This window comes from Aotus nancymaae, unplaced genomic scaffold, assembly GCF_030222135.1.
Source record: "Aotus nancymaae isolate 86718 unplaced genomic scaffold, 86718_ANA_hifiasm-v0.15.2.pri h1tg000051l, whole genome shotgun sequence".
Taxonomy (NCBI): domain Eukaryota; kingdom Metazoa; phylum Chordata; class Mammalia; order Primates; family Aotidae; genus Aotus; species Aotus nancymaae.
Window position 1 is genome coordinate 247,905 of NW_026988465.1, and position 16,926 is coordinate 264,830.

Consider the following 16,926-nt stretch of genomic DNA (forward strand, 5'->3'; position numbering starts at 1 on the left):
CAAACCATACTTCTCATGAGACCCCTGGAGGGTTATCAAAAGCACAGATACCCAAGCTCCACCCATGGAGATGCTGCTTTGGTGACTCTAAGGGAATCCTGGGAATCTGGATGCTAACTTAGTACCCTGGGTTACTCTTATCTACAGTGGTTCTCATCCCTGATAAATAAATAATAAATGTCAGAGCATCCCACAACATGCTCAAAGTCAAGGTCACTTATCTAACATAAGTGCCAAAGCCCAGAAGGACCACAAACTCCAGACACTAGTGACCTTCCCATTCAACCCTGGGAACTTACGAGCTAAAAAACATGGTAAAACCAGAGACAGTAGGATGCAGTGGTAGTTAGCTGCTCCACGCCACACATACTCATGTCTGCAAACCCTTGCTAGCGGGCACCTGGCAGAAGCAACTCTGTAACAGGATAGAATCTCGTGGTTTGTTCCCTTACCCAGCACATATGTGGCTTTTGCTAAAACACCTGCTGCTTTGCTGACAAGGGCCGACCAAGGAATTTCCATGCTGGGGTCTGTCGGGGTCTGTCATAGAACCACCACCCTTCCAAAGGGTGGGGAACTTGGTTCCCAGACCTGCCCTCCAGGGGCACCAGTGTGATCCTCCCAGGGCAGGGGGAGTGCTGCCACTTCACACGTCCTCTCACCCTGGCTTATCTCACTGGCTGCAAGACAAGTTCTGTGTTTTGTCTGCCTGGGAAATCTAATGGAAAGTACTATTATTAGAAATATTTATTTTATCAAGGAAAATATGCTCTTAAAATGTTCAAGAAAGGATACTGCCTGGTTCCCAAGGAATAGCGCGAGAGACTCTCTCTATATATATGTACATATATATATAGTCTCATATATATATATGTGTGTGTGTGTATATATATATACACACACACACTCATACACATACACACATACACACATGTGTATATATGTGTGTGTATTTAAATGTAATATGCATAGGAATATTACTTAGGTGAGCATATAGTCACAACTGCAGTAGTACACGTTATCTTTATTTTTTTCAGCAATTTTTTGAAGTAAATTTCATTATTCGACTGCAAGGGTTAATGAATATTCTAGTGCTTCTCACACATTGATGTGCACATGAGTCATCCAGGAACCCTGATAAAATGCAGATTCCAGGGCCAGGCGTGATGGCTCATGCTTGTAATCCCAGCACTTTGGGAGGTCGAGGCGGGCGGATCACAAGGTCAGGCATTTGAGACCAGCCTGACCAACACAGTAAAACCCCTTCTACACCAAAAATTCAAAATATTAGCAGGGCGTGGTGGCGGCCGCCTGTAATCTCAGCTACTCGGGAGGCTGAGGCAGGAGAATCGCTGAACCTGGGAGGAAGAGGTTGCAGTGAGCCAAGATCATGCCATTGCACTCCAGCCTGGGCAACAGTGCGAGACTGTGTCTCAAAAAAAAAATTGCAGATTCCTATTTACCAGGTTGGATGGTCCCGAGAGCCTGCATTTGCAGCCAGCTCCCAGGGAATGCTGGGGCTCAGGCAGGAGCCACTCAGAGCAATCAGCTTCCAGTTTGTGATAGATGACCATATTTGCATCACACATAAAACAGCACCTGTCAAAACTTAGAATATGTAAAATAAACAAAACTAAGTTCAAACTAAGACACTCTTTCAATGCCTCTTAGCCATCATTACAAACAATTCTTCCAATATTAGAGCCATCTCAGTAAGAGTTAACAGACAAGTCCTGACTTACAAGAATCAGGTTGCCTTCTTCAGAAGAGGACAGAGAGCACCCAGAACTATGGGTATTTTTCTTTCATTTTTGACACTCTGATCTGAAGGTAAATGAAGAAAGCTGGGGCATATCAGGCCACTCTGACTCTTCAAAATTGATTCCACCAGTCTAGAAATGATTAAAATTCCAGGTCTTGGAAGCCCTTGGGAAAAAATATGCAAACCCTATATTATTCCAAATATTCTGCTATATGAAGGCTGGCCCTATTCATTACATTGTTTAAATATTTGAAATAAGTACATTAATCATTATCTTCACTTCTAAAACATCAAAGATGAAATTATGCCTAAAATGTATTGGTAATAATTGGTACACAATCCATTGAGAACGGACACGTCTCATGTGAAGGATACGAAGAAATACATGGAACGATTCCCATGGGGAGGGACCTCCAGCTTTTCAGGAATGGAAGTCCACACCCATGAAATAGTATTTATCATACAGTACCCCAAAACTATGCACACACCTGGTGCAGCGTATGTAGTCAGTGCAAACTGGGGAGGGAAAATGAGAATCAGCTGAGGTGGGATTTCAATTTGGCGTGAAGGATTTTAAAAGGCCCAGAAGACGAGGGAGAAGAGAACAGGTTTGGGGAAAAACAATGACGCAGACAGAAGTTAAGTTTTTGGGTCACATCTCTAACAGACACATCGATAATTTAGTCCTCCCAATGATCCTGCAAAGTGGCATTATTCCACCAATTTCATGAACCAAGAACTGAAACTCAGAAAAGTTCAATGACTTTGGTCACACAGCTGGTAGACGGTCACCACTGGGATTTGAATTTGCACCGATTTGATACCAAAGTCAATCATCAGTCCACGCTAAACCAGCACTCCCCAAAGCACATCTTACAGCTCCCTAAAATGTTAATAATGCATCAGGAAAAAGAAAATGCCAGAATCAAATTAATTTTGAAAACTTTCAGGATAAATAATAATACTGTTACAGATAGAAGTTAACATTTATTGCATGCTTCCCGTGTGCCTGGTTTAAAATATTTGCCATTATTATTGTTGTTGCTGCTGTTGTTTTTGAGACAGAGTCTAGCTCTGTCGCCCAGGCTGGAGTGCAATGGCATGATCTCGACTCACTGCAACCTCTGCCTCCCAGGTTCAGGTGAATCTCCTGTCTCAGCCTCCCTAGTAGCTGGGACTACAGGCGTGTGCCACCACACCCAGCTAATCTTTGTAACAGAAACCTCTCAGAGCCTTTAACACTCTAGCCTGCATTGAAAATCTCTAATATTATGTGTTAGAATCATATTAAAAATCCCACATAAGAAAATATGGATCATGTAAAAACATAATATTGAAATCAAATAATGGGAAGTAGACTCTGGTGTGTTTCAACGATCAGTCATTATGTTAGGGTGAACTAGCTTAAGAGCGACACTGTGTGCCTGATGACTTTCCATTTTTCCTTACATCCCCAGCTAATTTCATTTGAAGACACACTTTAACAGACTGCGGCAGTTCTCAGGGGAAAAGGACAGAGAATGGAAGGTGGAGACACAGCTTCCGCTGTGGTATCTAACAGCCAGGTAAGTCAGGTCTGGTGGGTCACCATTTGACATATCAAGAGGCAATGGTTCCAGACAAGACACCAAAGGAATCTCTCTTGCCCCTTTTGTTACATTGATTATATTAACTGTTGTAATTTCCTAATTTATAAGTCTTTGTACACTATCTGCACGAAGCTTAAAGTAGCCATCCATCACCTGGCTTTCGTGACATACTGAGTTGCATGTGTCCAATAAAATAGTCTCTGCCTTCTCTTATGTTCTACGAAGCCTATGTTGCTAAGCTCTTAGGCACATCAAATAATACGATCCTACCATGACGCATTGCTTAATGCTTTGGATTTTCCAAGGCATTTTCACACCTGTGACCTTGATAGTACTTGGGCATCGTATTCATGCTGGACTGGATGAAGTTCCATTCTCCTTCTTCAGTCTCTCATGGTGACTCATCCATCCACATCCTTAGATGACAGTCAGGGTGGGGAGGGACTAACACATTTTGCAGTCTTACCAGTAGGAATGAAAAGCATAGACATAAGACACATTTCAAGAAATCATGTGCAGAATTTGGTATGTTATGGGATATGATAGGGGAGGGAGGGGGAGTCCATAGCTCGGGCAATGTGGCATCGATGCCAGGATCCCAGCCCAGTGCCTGAGAAATGTGGCAGCATCACCCACAGAAAGAAATTAAGTGTGGAAAGACATGAAAGAAGAAAATGTCCTTCAGGAAACTAGATCTGTAGGACTCTGAGCAGGGAAGACATTGGGTCATAGACCATATGCCCTATAAATTACTGTAACGGTAGAGTGGTGTAAAGTTTTAGCTGTATTAATAGTAAGAGTGCATTGTTTTGTTCACTTTGCTTTTTTTTCTCCAAGCCAAGCACTGTGTTAACTGCTTTATACAACAACTCTGTGGGGTCAATATTATTAACCCCAGATAAGGAAATAGTTGAGAGAGGCTAAATGATCTCCTCAGTGTCACAGAATTAGCAAGAGGCAGAAATGAAATTCAAGCTGGTGGTCTTATGTGAAACTAGATTGCACAGTAAGAATGTGTCACATTGCAACTTATTAGGCAAAACAGGTGAGTAGGCAACCCTGCAAAACTAGCAAGTGGGTGACGCTATAAAAAGCTAAACAGGATAAATTTTGGATCACCCACCTTCCTGATCTGTCTTTAGTGAAATGTGAATTCCATTCAGTAGTCAAGACTTAATTATGATTAATAAAGTACTGAGCATGGGAATATATTAATACATTGTTTAATGAAACAAAGTATTTTAGAGCATGCCGGCAAACTGCATTTAGTTTATAATCGTCCAGCCTTATTCTATATACTTGAGGGAATCATTCGTTCCAGTTTGGTCTTTCCCAGCCACTTCTGTGTCCACGAATGGAGAGCTGAGAGTGGCCTGACATTGATTTCAACAATTAGGATTAGCCTAAAATGCTGTGACTTCACTGCACTGCCGCAGTAACTTTTGCAACTTTTCCCCACTAGAGGTCACTATTACCTTGTAGTTGCAGAGAAGAACCTCAGTTTGTGGTGGTAAAGAAAGTGGATGCTTTTATCTATCTAGGCTGGCTGTAGTTGCATAAGGAAATCAACCAACCAAAGCAATAATAAAATTTTAAATATACTTCAGATCATGTGGCTATAAACTATCCTTAGAAAATTCATCAGTGATAGCAGCTTGTTTTCAGATACTTAATGTTTCATCTTCACACTTTTTAATTATTAAGTTACTATAATGGTAGATACATGTTATTATATATTTGTCCAAACCCACAGAATGTGCAACACCAAGAGTCAACCCTAATGTGAACCACGGCCTCTGAGTGATACTGATATGTTAATGTATCAATTGTAAAAAAATGCCCAATTCTGTTGGGATTGTTAAGAGCTTGATAAATTATCATCGATAGTTGATAAATTTTTTTAATTCAGTTAAAATTCCTACAAAGAGACCTAAGCACCTGTTTCATATGTTGGGTAAGAGAATGCATTCAAAGATCAGATGGCACATAGCTTCATAACTTTGGACCAGTTCCTGACCTCATTACACCTCAGTTTGCTCACCTACAAGGTAGAGATAAGAATTCTACCAACTGCAGCCAGGTGAGGTGGCTCACGCCTATAATTCCAACACTTTCAGAGGCCAAAGCAGGGGGATCACCTGAGGTCAGGAGTTCAAGACCAGCCTGGCCAACGTGGTGAAACCCCATCTCTACTAAAAATATAAAAATTAGCTGGGTGTGGTGGCAGGTGCCTGTAATCCCAGCTACTCAGGAGGCTGAGACAGGAGAATCACTTGAACCCAGGAGGTGGAGGTTGCAGTGAGCCAAGATCACACCATTGCATGCTAGCCTGGGTGACAAAAGCAAAACTCCAGCTCAAAAAAAAAAAAAAGAATTATATCAACTTCATGGGTCCCTGTGAATGTTCCACACTATTTAGCACAGTGCCTGGAACACAGTCACTCCAACAGCAACGTTAGCATTCACTATTATCGTCCATTGAGCCAACCCAGGGAGTACCTACCTCCTGAGATTGTGGCAAGATTTGAGTTCACATTTGCAAAGCACTTAGAACCAGGTCTGGTTAAATATTTGTCATTTTATTTGACAAATGTGTAAATGTGTAATGCCCATTTACACATTTGTCAAATAAAATAAGTAAATAATTAAATATACTCAAGTCAAAAGCCTAAATCCAAAATAGGTAACACACAAACATAGCTTTAAGACTATAAAAATGTATCTGTATCATCTCAATTCAACATGCTCATTCTAGAAGGCAGAACAGAAGTAAGACTTTACTTGTCACTGTCAGTTTTTCAGTTTCTAAACTACTTGGATTGCCAAGTAGCCTAAGGGACATCCTGACATAGAACATCTCTGTATCAAGGGAAAAAAAGCCCGTCACAAACGGAATATGTATCTATGTTTACCTTTTCAAGAAATGATCCTGTTTCATCAGATTCTGTCTCTTTTTAAGACCATCAGTAACCATTAATAAGTAAAACCACTTATGCTCTCTAACTAAACTTGGGTCTGCTGGTCTGGCATGGCCAAGCTAAAGCCGAGGACAAACACTGGGATTTTGGCAAGAGAAAGAGAGGCATTTATTGCAGAGTGCCAAGAAAGGAGAAGTGGGCAACTCATTCTTAACACCAAGCTCTCAGATGGCTTATAGGTAAGGGTTTTTAAAGACAGGAGGCAGAGGTTATAGGCAAAGTCATAAACCAATATTTCAAGGCTCTACATTGGTTTGACCTAAAAATGTGGGACATCTTGAAGTGAAGGCCCACATATCATTGATGGATTTAAAGATTTTCCCATTTGTGATTGGTTAAGGAGGGAAAGCTTTGTCTAAAAATTTGAGATTAACAGAAAAGAATGTTAGATCTGGCCTGTGGGCATGACCTCTTCCAGGACCCTCAGGAAGGAATTTAGAACAAAGAGCAGTGGTGAAAGTTGAGTCCTCAGTTTCCCCTTATCTACGGTCTACGAAACAGCAGATGTCATTTTTTTATTTGGCATGGATCCGGGTTTCTGAAAAACAACTCCAGGACATATGTTAAGGTGTTATATTTAGTTTTTATAAGGAACCAAACATTCTGTGACTCAAACTTCCTTGGCTATTGTTTTATGCTATTATTACCCTCTTGTTTATTAAGTTGTTTAATATTCAGGGCTAGCTAGGTGCCTGGAATTTTTTGGAAGAAACTTAAATTTTATTGTTTTATTTCCATGCCTGCGGAGAGGGGTGCCTGGCAGGCACCTAAGAAGGGTCCCTACTCTGTCTCACTTGCCTTTGGGTTTCAAGTATTTCTCCTCCAAACAAGAGTCATTGGCAACCATTACTGGAAAGCCCAGCCAGAACCAACACAGTGTCTTTTGTGCAGTGGGGGCTCAGCAATTATTTGCTGAGTAAATTAATACAGAATCTAGGCATAAATATTTGAAGGAATGCTTAGACACTAAGGAATCTTGCACAAGTCCATCTAACTTCTCCTGATCTTTGAGTTCTTCAGAGAAGGGTTTGGATGAGCTGACCCCCAAGGTCCCTCAAGATCTATGCATTAAGGTCCCTAATCTTTGAGTCACAACCTGCGGGTCAGAGCACAGACCTTCAGTGTCCCATTCACATGGAAATGCCATGATAACCTGTGTGCAACCCCAAGTGGAGGAATCCATGAGCCACGGATTATGTTTCTACTGGTATCCAGCCGAGCACACAGCATAATACCACCCTCAATGGATGAGCAAATTGGACACTTTTCCCCACTGAAAATAGCAAAGGAAGTTTTAAAAAATCATTAAAATTAATACAAAATGCCAGGAGGTACTGAACAGGTTGTATCTCCATATTTAATAAGACTTAGGACCTGGGCCAGGTGTGGTGGCTGACGCCTGTAATCCCAGCACTTTGGGATGCCAAGGCAGGCAGATTACAAGGTCAAGAGATTGAGATCATCCTGGTCAGTTGGTGAAACCCTATCTCTACTAAAAATACAAAAATTAGCCGAGCATGTTGGTGCGTGCCTGTAGTCCCAGCTACTAGGGAGGCTGAGACAGGAGAATCGCTTGAACCCAGGAGGCAGAGGTTGCAGTGAGCTGAGATCAAGCCACCGCACTCCAGCTTGGGCGACAGAGTGAGACTCTGTCTTAAAAAAAAAAAAAAAAAAAAAATAGACCTAGGACCTGACGATAGTTAAGCACATAAGAGAAATGTACTGATCGCAGTACTTACAGCATCTTACATTTTACAATGAACTTTCATACACACATGGTATTTTATTTGGCCCTGTGTGGTAGATGGGGCTGCTGAAACTGACATGCATATACTGTTGTACAAAGAATTTAAAGAACTCCCCTGAGAGGGCACAGCTAGGACTGGAAGCTGCATCTCCTGACCCCAGTGGTTCATCTTGAACAGGATATTTAACTGTGAAGCATGAAGTTGGGTGTAGCAGGACAATCCTTGATGGTGGTGTAGAGTGCAAGCTAGGTGCCCACCAATGGGTTCAAAGCCCAGCTCTTTTGCATGTGGGTTTTGGGCCAGTCAATTAGCCTTCCTGGGTCTGTAAAGTAGAGGAAATAGTACCTACCTCACGGCTGACAGTGAGACTTTAAAGGCATCAGAATATGTGCACCTCTCCTCGTCCTCTGTGCATGGTTCATCCACTTCTGCTCCAGCCAGTACTGTGGCAACCAGCTCGTGGAGGTGCAGTCTGAAAGTGCTTCACCTCAGGCCACTGCATCACGCCTTCTCTCCAGGGTCTCTGGCATTGCTGCGGGACTCTAGTGGGGACTGGCATGTATGCATATGCAACTGAAAATGCCAGGGGATAGTCACCCCCCAGGACCCGCCTGATGGTGGAGATGGTGCCTGAGGGATCAGTGCCAGTGTCCACTTCAGTCCTATGGGCGGGCGGCTCTGAGGTCATCCTGTCTGAAGTAGCCAGCTTGGCAAGGCAACCTTGCTGGGGCTTCTCTCCTTCCCTGTTTCATACTCCTCAAGCCTCATATCTATTCCCTATTGTCAGTCCCCAAAACAAGCCCCCATCATGCATGTTCTGGTCTCAGGCTCTGCCTTCTAGTAGGAACTCAGGAATGACATCGTGGAGACATGGTGCTGGGCACATAAGAAACCCTACATACACTTTACCTGTTAGCCATTTTCTATACTAAACGCTGCCTATTATCAGTCTTCTCCACGGCACTAAGAGCAACCCTGGGTGGTAGATGGGGCTGCAGAAACTGACATGCTCTCTTGAGGGAAATGGTCTTCTTTGCTGTCACCATAAGGTGGGCAGAAAATGAGAAATAAGTGAAGTGGCATTTCCACAGAGCAAAGACCTGGAATAGCTTCTTCAGTCGAATGTCCACAGATTGACTTGGGGCCACTTCACTGCAAGCGGCTTAAGGTGGGTTTAGACCATAAGTAACAAACCATTTTAAAAATTTATGTGTGTGTTATTGTGCATTAGAAAATCTATAAATAAAACATCAAAACCATGATTTCACTTTATTTTTGCTTTTGCTAAAATGTTTTAAATGACTTGACATATGAAAAATATTAATAGAAATAAAGTTAGCATGCAAATACAGCAAAAACCATGATAGTGGTGTGTGAAAAAAAGGTCTGGAAAACTAATAGATGAATGTGCATTTTATAACCATTGTGTTTTAGATAAGTGGATAGGATCGTAGTTTGGGCATCTATATTTAGGAATTTGGTTATCAAGTGTGCTAACTATTCTCTTACTTAGGAACACAGATTTGATTTGCAACATTTGTATTTTTGACATTGTCATTTTAACTTTCAGAGAGAACAAATAAAGATATTTTTCTCATATTAAAACAAATAACAGAAATAGCATAATCTATAAAAATCTATAAAACAATCATAATTTTAATTACTCTAAGAAGCTCAAACAACATACACATAAATATGACTCATCTGTGCATTTGATCAAGGACACTCAGAATTTACATGGGCAGGTATCTATACACAGTACATTGGAAAATCTTTTTATTGCTCTCTGTCCTGAATAGAGATAGAGCACCTTCACATATCCAGGACTTGAACTCAAGCCTGGACCAAGCAAACCTAACAGACATTTACAGAACTCTCCACGCCAAATCCACAGAATATACACTCTTCTCAGCACTACATCACACCTACTCTAAAACTGACCACATAATTGGACGTAAATCACTCCTCAGCAAATGCAAAAGAATGGAAATCAAAACAAACAGTCTCTCAGACCACAGTGCAATCAAGTTAGAACTCAGAATTCAGAAACTAACTCAGAACCACACAGCTTCATGGAAACTAACAACTGGCTCTTGAATGTTGACTGGATAAACAATGAAATGAAGGCAGAAATAAAGATGTTCTTCGAAATCAACGAGAATGAAGACACAATGTACCAGAATCTCTGGGACACATTTAAAGCAGTGTTTAGAGGAAAATATATAACAATAAATGCCCACATGAGAAGCAAGGGAAGATCTAAAATTGACACCCTATCATCAAAATTGAAAGAGCTAGAGGAGCAAGATAAAAAAAACTCAAAACCTAGCAGAAGACAAGAAATAACTAAGATCAGAGCAGAACTGAACGAGATAGAGACACAAAAAACCCTTCAAAAAATGAATAAATCCAGGAGCTGGTTTTATGAAAAGATCAACAAAATAGACAGACCACTAGCCAGATTAATAAAAAAGAAAAGAGAGAAGAATCAAATAGATGCAATAAAAAACAATAAAGGGGACATCACCACAGATTCCACAGAAATACAAACCACCATCAGAGATCATTACAAATAACTCTATGCACATAAACCAGTAAACCTGGAACACTTGCATCCTCCCAAGCCTAAACCAGGAAGAAGTCGAAACCCTGAATAGACCAATAACAAGGGCAGAAGTTGAGGCAGAAATTAAGAGCCTACTACCCAAAAAAAGCCCAGGTCCAGAAGGGTTCACAGTCGAATTCTACCAGACATACAAAGAGGAGCCGGTACCATTCCGTCTGAAACTATTCCAAACAATCCAAAAAGAGGGAATCCTTCCCAGATCATTTTATGAAACCAACATCATCCTGATACCAAAACCTGGCAGAGACTCAGCAAGAAAAGAAAACTTCAGGTCAATATCCATGATGAACATAGATGCAAAAATCTTCAATAAAATACTGGCAAACAAACTGATTGCAACAGCACATCAAAAAGCTCATCCACCATGATCAAGTAGGCTTCATCCTGGGGATGCAAGGCTGGTTCAACATACACAAGTCTATAAACATAATTCACCACATAAACAGAACCAAAGACAAAAACCACATGATTATCTCAATTGATGCAGAGAAGGCCTTTGACAAAATTCAACAGCCCTTTATGCTAAAAACCCTCAATAAACTAGGTATTGATGGAACGTATCTCACAATAATAAAAGCTATTTATGACAAACCAACAGCCAATATCATACTGAATGGGCAAAAACTGGAAGCATTCCCTTTGAAATCAGGGACTAGACAAGGATGCCCTCTCTCACCACTCCTATTCAATATAGTATTGGAAGTTCTAGCCAGAGAAATCAGGCAAGAAAAAGAAATAAAGTGTATTCAAACAGGAAAGGAGGAAGTCAAATTGTCTCTATTTGCAGATGATATGATTGTATATTTAGAAGACCCCATCGTCTCAGCCCAAAATCTCCTGAAACTGATAAGCAACTTCAGCAAAGTCTCAGGATATAAAATCAATGTGCAAAAATCACAAGCATTTCTATACACCAATAACAGACTTAAAGAGAGCCAAATCAAGAACGAACTGCCATTCACATTTGCTACAAAGAGAATAAAATACCTAGGAATACAACTAACAAGGAATGTCAAGGACCTCTTCAAGGAGAACTACAAACCACTGCTCAATGAAATAAGAGAGGACACAAACAGATGGAGAAACATTCCATGTTCATGGTTAGGAAGAATCAATATCGTGAAAATGGCCATACTGCCCAAAGTAATTTACAGATTCAACACTATCCCCATCAAGCTACCAATGACCTTCTTCACAGAACTGGAAAAAAACACCTTAAACTTCATATGGAACCAAAAGAGAGCCTGCATAGCCAAGTCAATTCTAAGCAAAAAGAACAAAGCTGGAGGCATCATACTACTGGACTTCAAACTATACTACAAGGCTGCAGTAATCAAAACAGCATGGTAGGGTACCAAAATAGAGATATAGAACAATGGAACAGAACAGAGGCCTCGGAGGCAACACCACACATCTACAACCATCTGATCTTTGACAAATCTGACAAAAACAAGCAATGGGGAAAGGATTCCCTGTTTAATAAATGGTGTTGGGAAAACTGGCTAGCAGTGTGCAGAAAGCAGAAACTGGACCCCTTCCTGACACCTTACACTAAAATTAACTCCAGATGGACTAAAGACTTAAACATAAGACCTAATACCATTAAAACCCTAGAAGAAAATCTAGGCAAAACCATTCAGGACATAGGCATAGGCAAGGACTTCATGACTAAAACACCAAAAGCATTGGCAACAAGAGCCAAAATAAACAAATGGGACCTAATCAAACTCCACAGCTTCTGCACAGCAAAAGAAACTATCATTAGAGTGAATCGGCAACCAACAGAATGGGAAAACGTTTTTGCAATCTACCCATCTGACAAAGGGCTAATATCCAGAATCTACAAAGAACGAAAACAGATTTACAAGAAAAAAACAAACAAGCCTATTCAAAAGTGGGCGAAGGATATGAACAGACACTTTACAAAAGAAAACATGCATGAGGCCAACAAACGTATGAAAAAATGCTCATCATCACTGGTCATTAGAGAAATGCAAATCAAAACTACATTGAGATACCATCTCATGCCAGTTAGAATGGCGATCATTAAAAAAATCTGGAGACAACAGATGCTGGAGAGGATGTGGAGAAATAGGAACACTTTTACACTGTTGGTGGGAGTGTAAATTAGTTCAACCATTGTGGAAGATAGTGTGGCGATTCCTCAAGGACCTAGAAATAGAAATTCCATTTGACCCAGCAATCCCATTACTGGGTACATATCCAAAGGATTATAAATCGTTCTACTATAAGGACACATGCACACAAATGTTCATTGCAGCACTGTTTACAATAGCAAAGACCTGGAACCAACCCAAATGCCCATCGATGATAGACCGGGCAGGGAAATGTGGCACATATACACCACGGAATACTACGCACCCATAAAAAACGATAAGTTCATGTCCTTCATAGGGACATGGATGAATCTGGAAACCATCAATCTCAGCAAACTGATATAGGAACAGAAAATCAAACACCACATGTTCTCACTCATAGGTGGGTGTTGAACAATGAGAACACATGGACACAAGGAGGGGAGCATCATACACTGGGGTCTGTCAGGGGGAAACAGGGGAGGGACAGTGGGGGGTGGGGAGTTGGGGAGAGATAGCATGGGGAGAAATGCCAGATACAGGTGATGGGGAGGAAGGCAGAAAATCACACTGCCATGTGTGTACCTATGCAACAATCTTGCATGTTCTTCGCATGTACCCCAAAACCTAAAATGCAATAAAAATAAAATAACATAAAATAAAATGAAACAGTAAAAAATTTTAAAAAAATAAAATAAAAATAAACAGGATTCACTGACACCTCTACAAAAGACAGTTCTTAAAACTGCTGTGCTTATAGATATTTCAAAGACAATAGGTCGCTCACATTTCTAAATATTCAGTAATAAAAAGAAAAGCGATGAGGACATGTTGTATATTCTAATTTAAGAGAGATTTTCTTTATGGCTAAAAAGTTGCAAAAACATTCTGAAATACACATCCACAATACTCCTAATGAACTCATATATCTTGTTGACCTTTTCACTGGGAAATGCTGCGAGGGCTACATTCTCATAACATTCTTTTCCACATGGAAGATGAAAGCCCTCACAGTATTTCCCATAGGAGAAATGTAGTCCTCCTGGTATCTCCCAAGGAGAAAGATATCCCTCCTAGTATCGCCCACAGGAAATATGATAAACAGCAAAAAATGATTCACACATGAGTAACAGTGACTGTCTAAAAATATAGACTTAACCATGATGTTAGGTCAGACCTAAAGAGAATTATAATGTTTTATGATTTCTTACTTTAAAAACAAAAAAATCTCTCCCTATGTTTCTTCCATCTCTTTCACTTTGTCCTCAACTAAGATAGATCAGATGATTGACAAACAATTCCAAGATTGGCTTGTCCATTCAGTTCCTCTTATTATGAACTTGATGCTCCAGAAATATTTGCTGTGGAGCCTGGAAAGGCTCAGGGCATGTAGGAAGCCTGACTCCTAGAGTTCTCTGACTTCGGAATGCCAACAAGATGCTGGGTTGGTGGCTTCTTGTTGAATAAGATATAAATAAGGGATTTATACACAGGTATAGGGATAGATTGTCTAACTCCCCTAGAGAAATGTTTTTAACTGCATGCATTGTCAGTGGGGACAACAGCACCCCAAAGGAACGAAAATTGGTTCTTCTGGAGGCATGTAAAAAAAAAATCTTACTCTTTTTATGTATAAAGCATAGATATACAAACAATGCATCAATAGGTATACAGTATATATGTGGTATTAAAATTTAATGGGAAGAGTCACCTGGGGGAAAAAACCCTAAAAATTCTAGGAGAGGGTGCACAATAATGGAAAAAAAAGACTGAGAAACATTGCTACAAACCCACCTTCAGACAGGAACAGCGATTCACACGGTTTTCTGTAGTGCTTTCTAAACTGTTGTATATTGTTTTAAAAATAATTTATCATATGCTAATTATAAGGTAGTAAATATGAGGAAAGAGCTGTCTTCCCAGATATGAATACCCTCTCTTGCAAAGTGCTAAAATCCTTAGAATAGGAATTATTTCTTTTCTTCCAGAATTCTACTATGCTCCTGACTGAATTCCATTCCTGGAATAGCTATGGTGTCACATGAAACACATTATCAGGCAACAGTTCAACCAAGAAAGCAGAGAAGGCTATGCTCAGAAGGGCTATGGCTGCACGTGCTGTTTGCAATCTATTTCTTAGTAAAAGAACTTCTGCTTAGGTTTTATTTTCTTTTCATAACTCATATAAGTAGGAGAATGAAGAGATATGGACATTATTTGTAGCCCTCACAAACAAAAACAGGTCACCAACTCTACTATGCACAGGGAATCCCTACCCATGAGGTTCCCCAAAAGTTGGTGCAAGTGTTTGAAAGGCTGAAATGTGCCTCATGCCACTATTATTACCCCAACTGCTCCTAAGGCCAGTGTCCTGGGCAAAGATTCAGCCAGGGCATGCATTCCATTTTCTTTGGCAAGCGCCACTCCCAGGTTGGAAGCGTTCAAACAAAATGAGTCTGTCAGATAAAAGTGATTTTACTACCTGCACGTCCTCAAGAGCAGGAGCCTGGCAGTGGCCTCCCCGGGTCATCACGAACCGGATCAAGTGCCAGAGAACTGAAGACGAGAGAAGGCACACGCTGCCTATAACCCAGACGTCTTTTCTTCTGAGTGTGAAGTCCATTCTCTGGGAGTAGCTGTGGATGTCGCTTGGCTTATATGCTCCTTCCCTGCCCTGATCTAGCACCAGCACTTCCCAAGCAGTATCACCCTTTGCTCTGCCCTGAGGAGTGGGTGTCACCAAATTACAGAGGTTCTTGCAGAGTCCTGCCAATGCAATGATGTCTCCAGTTACGTGATCAGCAAATTATCTGCCTCTTTAAAAGGAAAAATATGACGGCCTCGTGTGACAGATCTGAAACAGGTGTAGGGGCGTTGGGAGACCTGCTGGCAACAATTTACACCATGAATGTGCATTTGTTCCCAGTTCAAGGACAATTAGCACGACTGTATCTGGCATCTGCTGGCTGCCAAGGCTGGGCCACCGCCAGGGAGATTTCTCCTGGCCTTACAGGGTGAGGAGCACAGGGATGGGGGTGGGGAAACACAACTTTAAAAATCACAAAACCTCTGCCCTCAGCCTTGTTATTTTGAGATCTAAGTTATAGTCATTATGGATGGTGCTGATGGTACAATTTCACAGCAGTTGGTCAGGAAATTCCACCTGGTGTTAAATCCACCAACTGCAATCAAAAAGGGGAGATCCACACTTTACTCCAACCCACTCTGTCCCTCTGCACATCCTGTTAATAAATATTTTGCTTTGCTTGGTCTTGGGAGCATTTGTCCTGGCCATTTAAACACTCCGGGGGCTGTGGGTCCTGAGTCTGCTGGGGACATTCTTGTTTCTACCCCCACAGCTTTGGGATACCCCCTGGTTGGGATATGGAAGAACTTAAGACAGGTTTTAAGACGGGATTATTCCCGATGAAGGAAGGCTTCTAGACACAAATCAACGAGGGTTAGGATAAATTCAGAAATGATTTACTTAGGGGTCCTCCAGGCGCAGATGTGGAATGGTGGGCCATGCTGACGTATTTGTGTAGAGTGAGCATTCACAACCTGTGTCCTATTTTTGTACTTGGGACCATGCCTTTTGGATGGAGAATGAGTAACTAGGGGTGAACAGGAAGGTGGAGAAAGCCAAGGGACGAGGAGGTGAGCACAGACAACCCCGGGCCTCATAAGCAGGGATGGGGGCGGAGCACAGAGGAAATCAGTGAGAAGCACACAGAGCCGAATGGTTGGCTGAGAATATTACCAGGCACATTTTTGTTTCATTAAGCAAGTAGAGGGGTGTAGGGGTGTATGTGAGAGAGAAAGATCCTATTAAACATTCAAGTAAATCTGAGGGAAATACAATATGAGGGCTATTTACTATATAGATAACAGAAAAAGAAAAAGAAAAGATCCTAGATTTGATTGTACAAAAACAATACTAATTACAATGATGAGATCTGTTCATCATTTATAACCTAATGGTACAGACACAGTAGCCATCAAGCTCATCACTATATGAGTCAGACCAATTTGGTTTTGTAAATTTTACTTGATGTCAATACCATACCATGTATGTATATTTAGATCTAGTTTATTATGACATATGGTTATCTGCTGAAAACTTAGAA

At 41.0% G+C, this 16,926-nt stretch overlaps 1 protein-coding gene across 6 annotated transcripts in view; it reads right to left on the reverse strand.

Annotated features, from left to right (window-relative positions):
• MYLK4 (myosin light chain kinase family member 4) overlaps positions 1-16,926 on the reverse strand; it is a 112,101-nt gene that overhangs the window by 71,120 nt on the left and 24,055 nt on the right. The window contains exon 1 of one of the 6 annotated variants that reach the window (XM_012464874.3): positions 15,282-15,694. The exons of the other annotated variants lie outside the window; for them this stretch is intronic. Within the exon in view, the coding sequence (XP_012320297.2) occupies positions 15,282-15,422 (141 nt within the window). The 5' untranslated portion in view covers positions 15,423-15,694. Of the gene's footprint in view, positions 1-15,281; positions 15,695-16,926 lie in introns of those variants that run through there. 6 annotated transcript variants of the gene reach the window in all.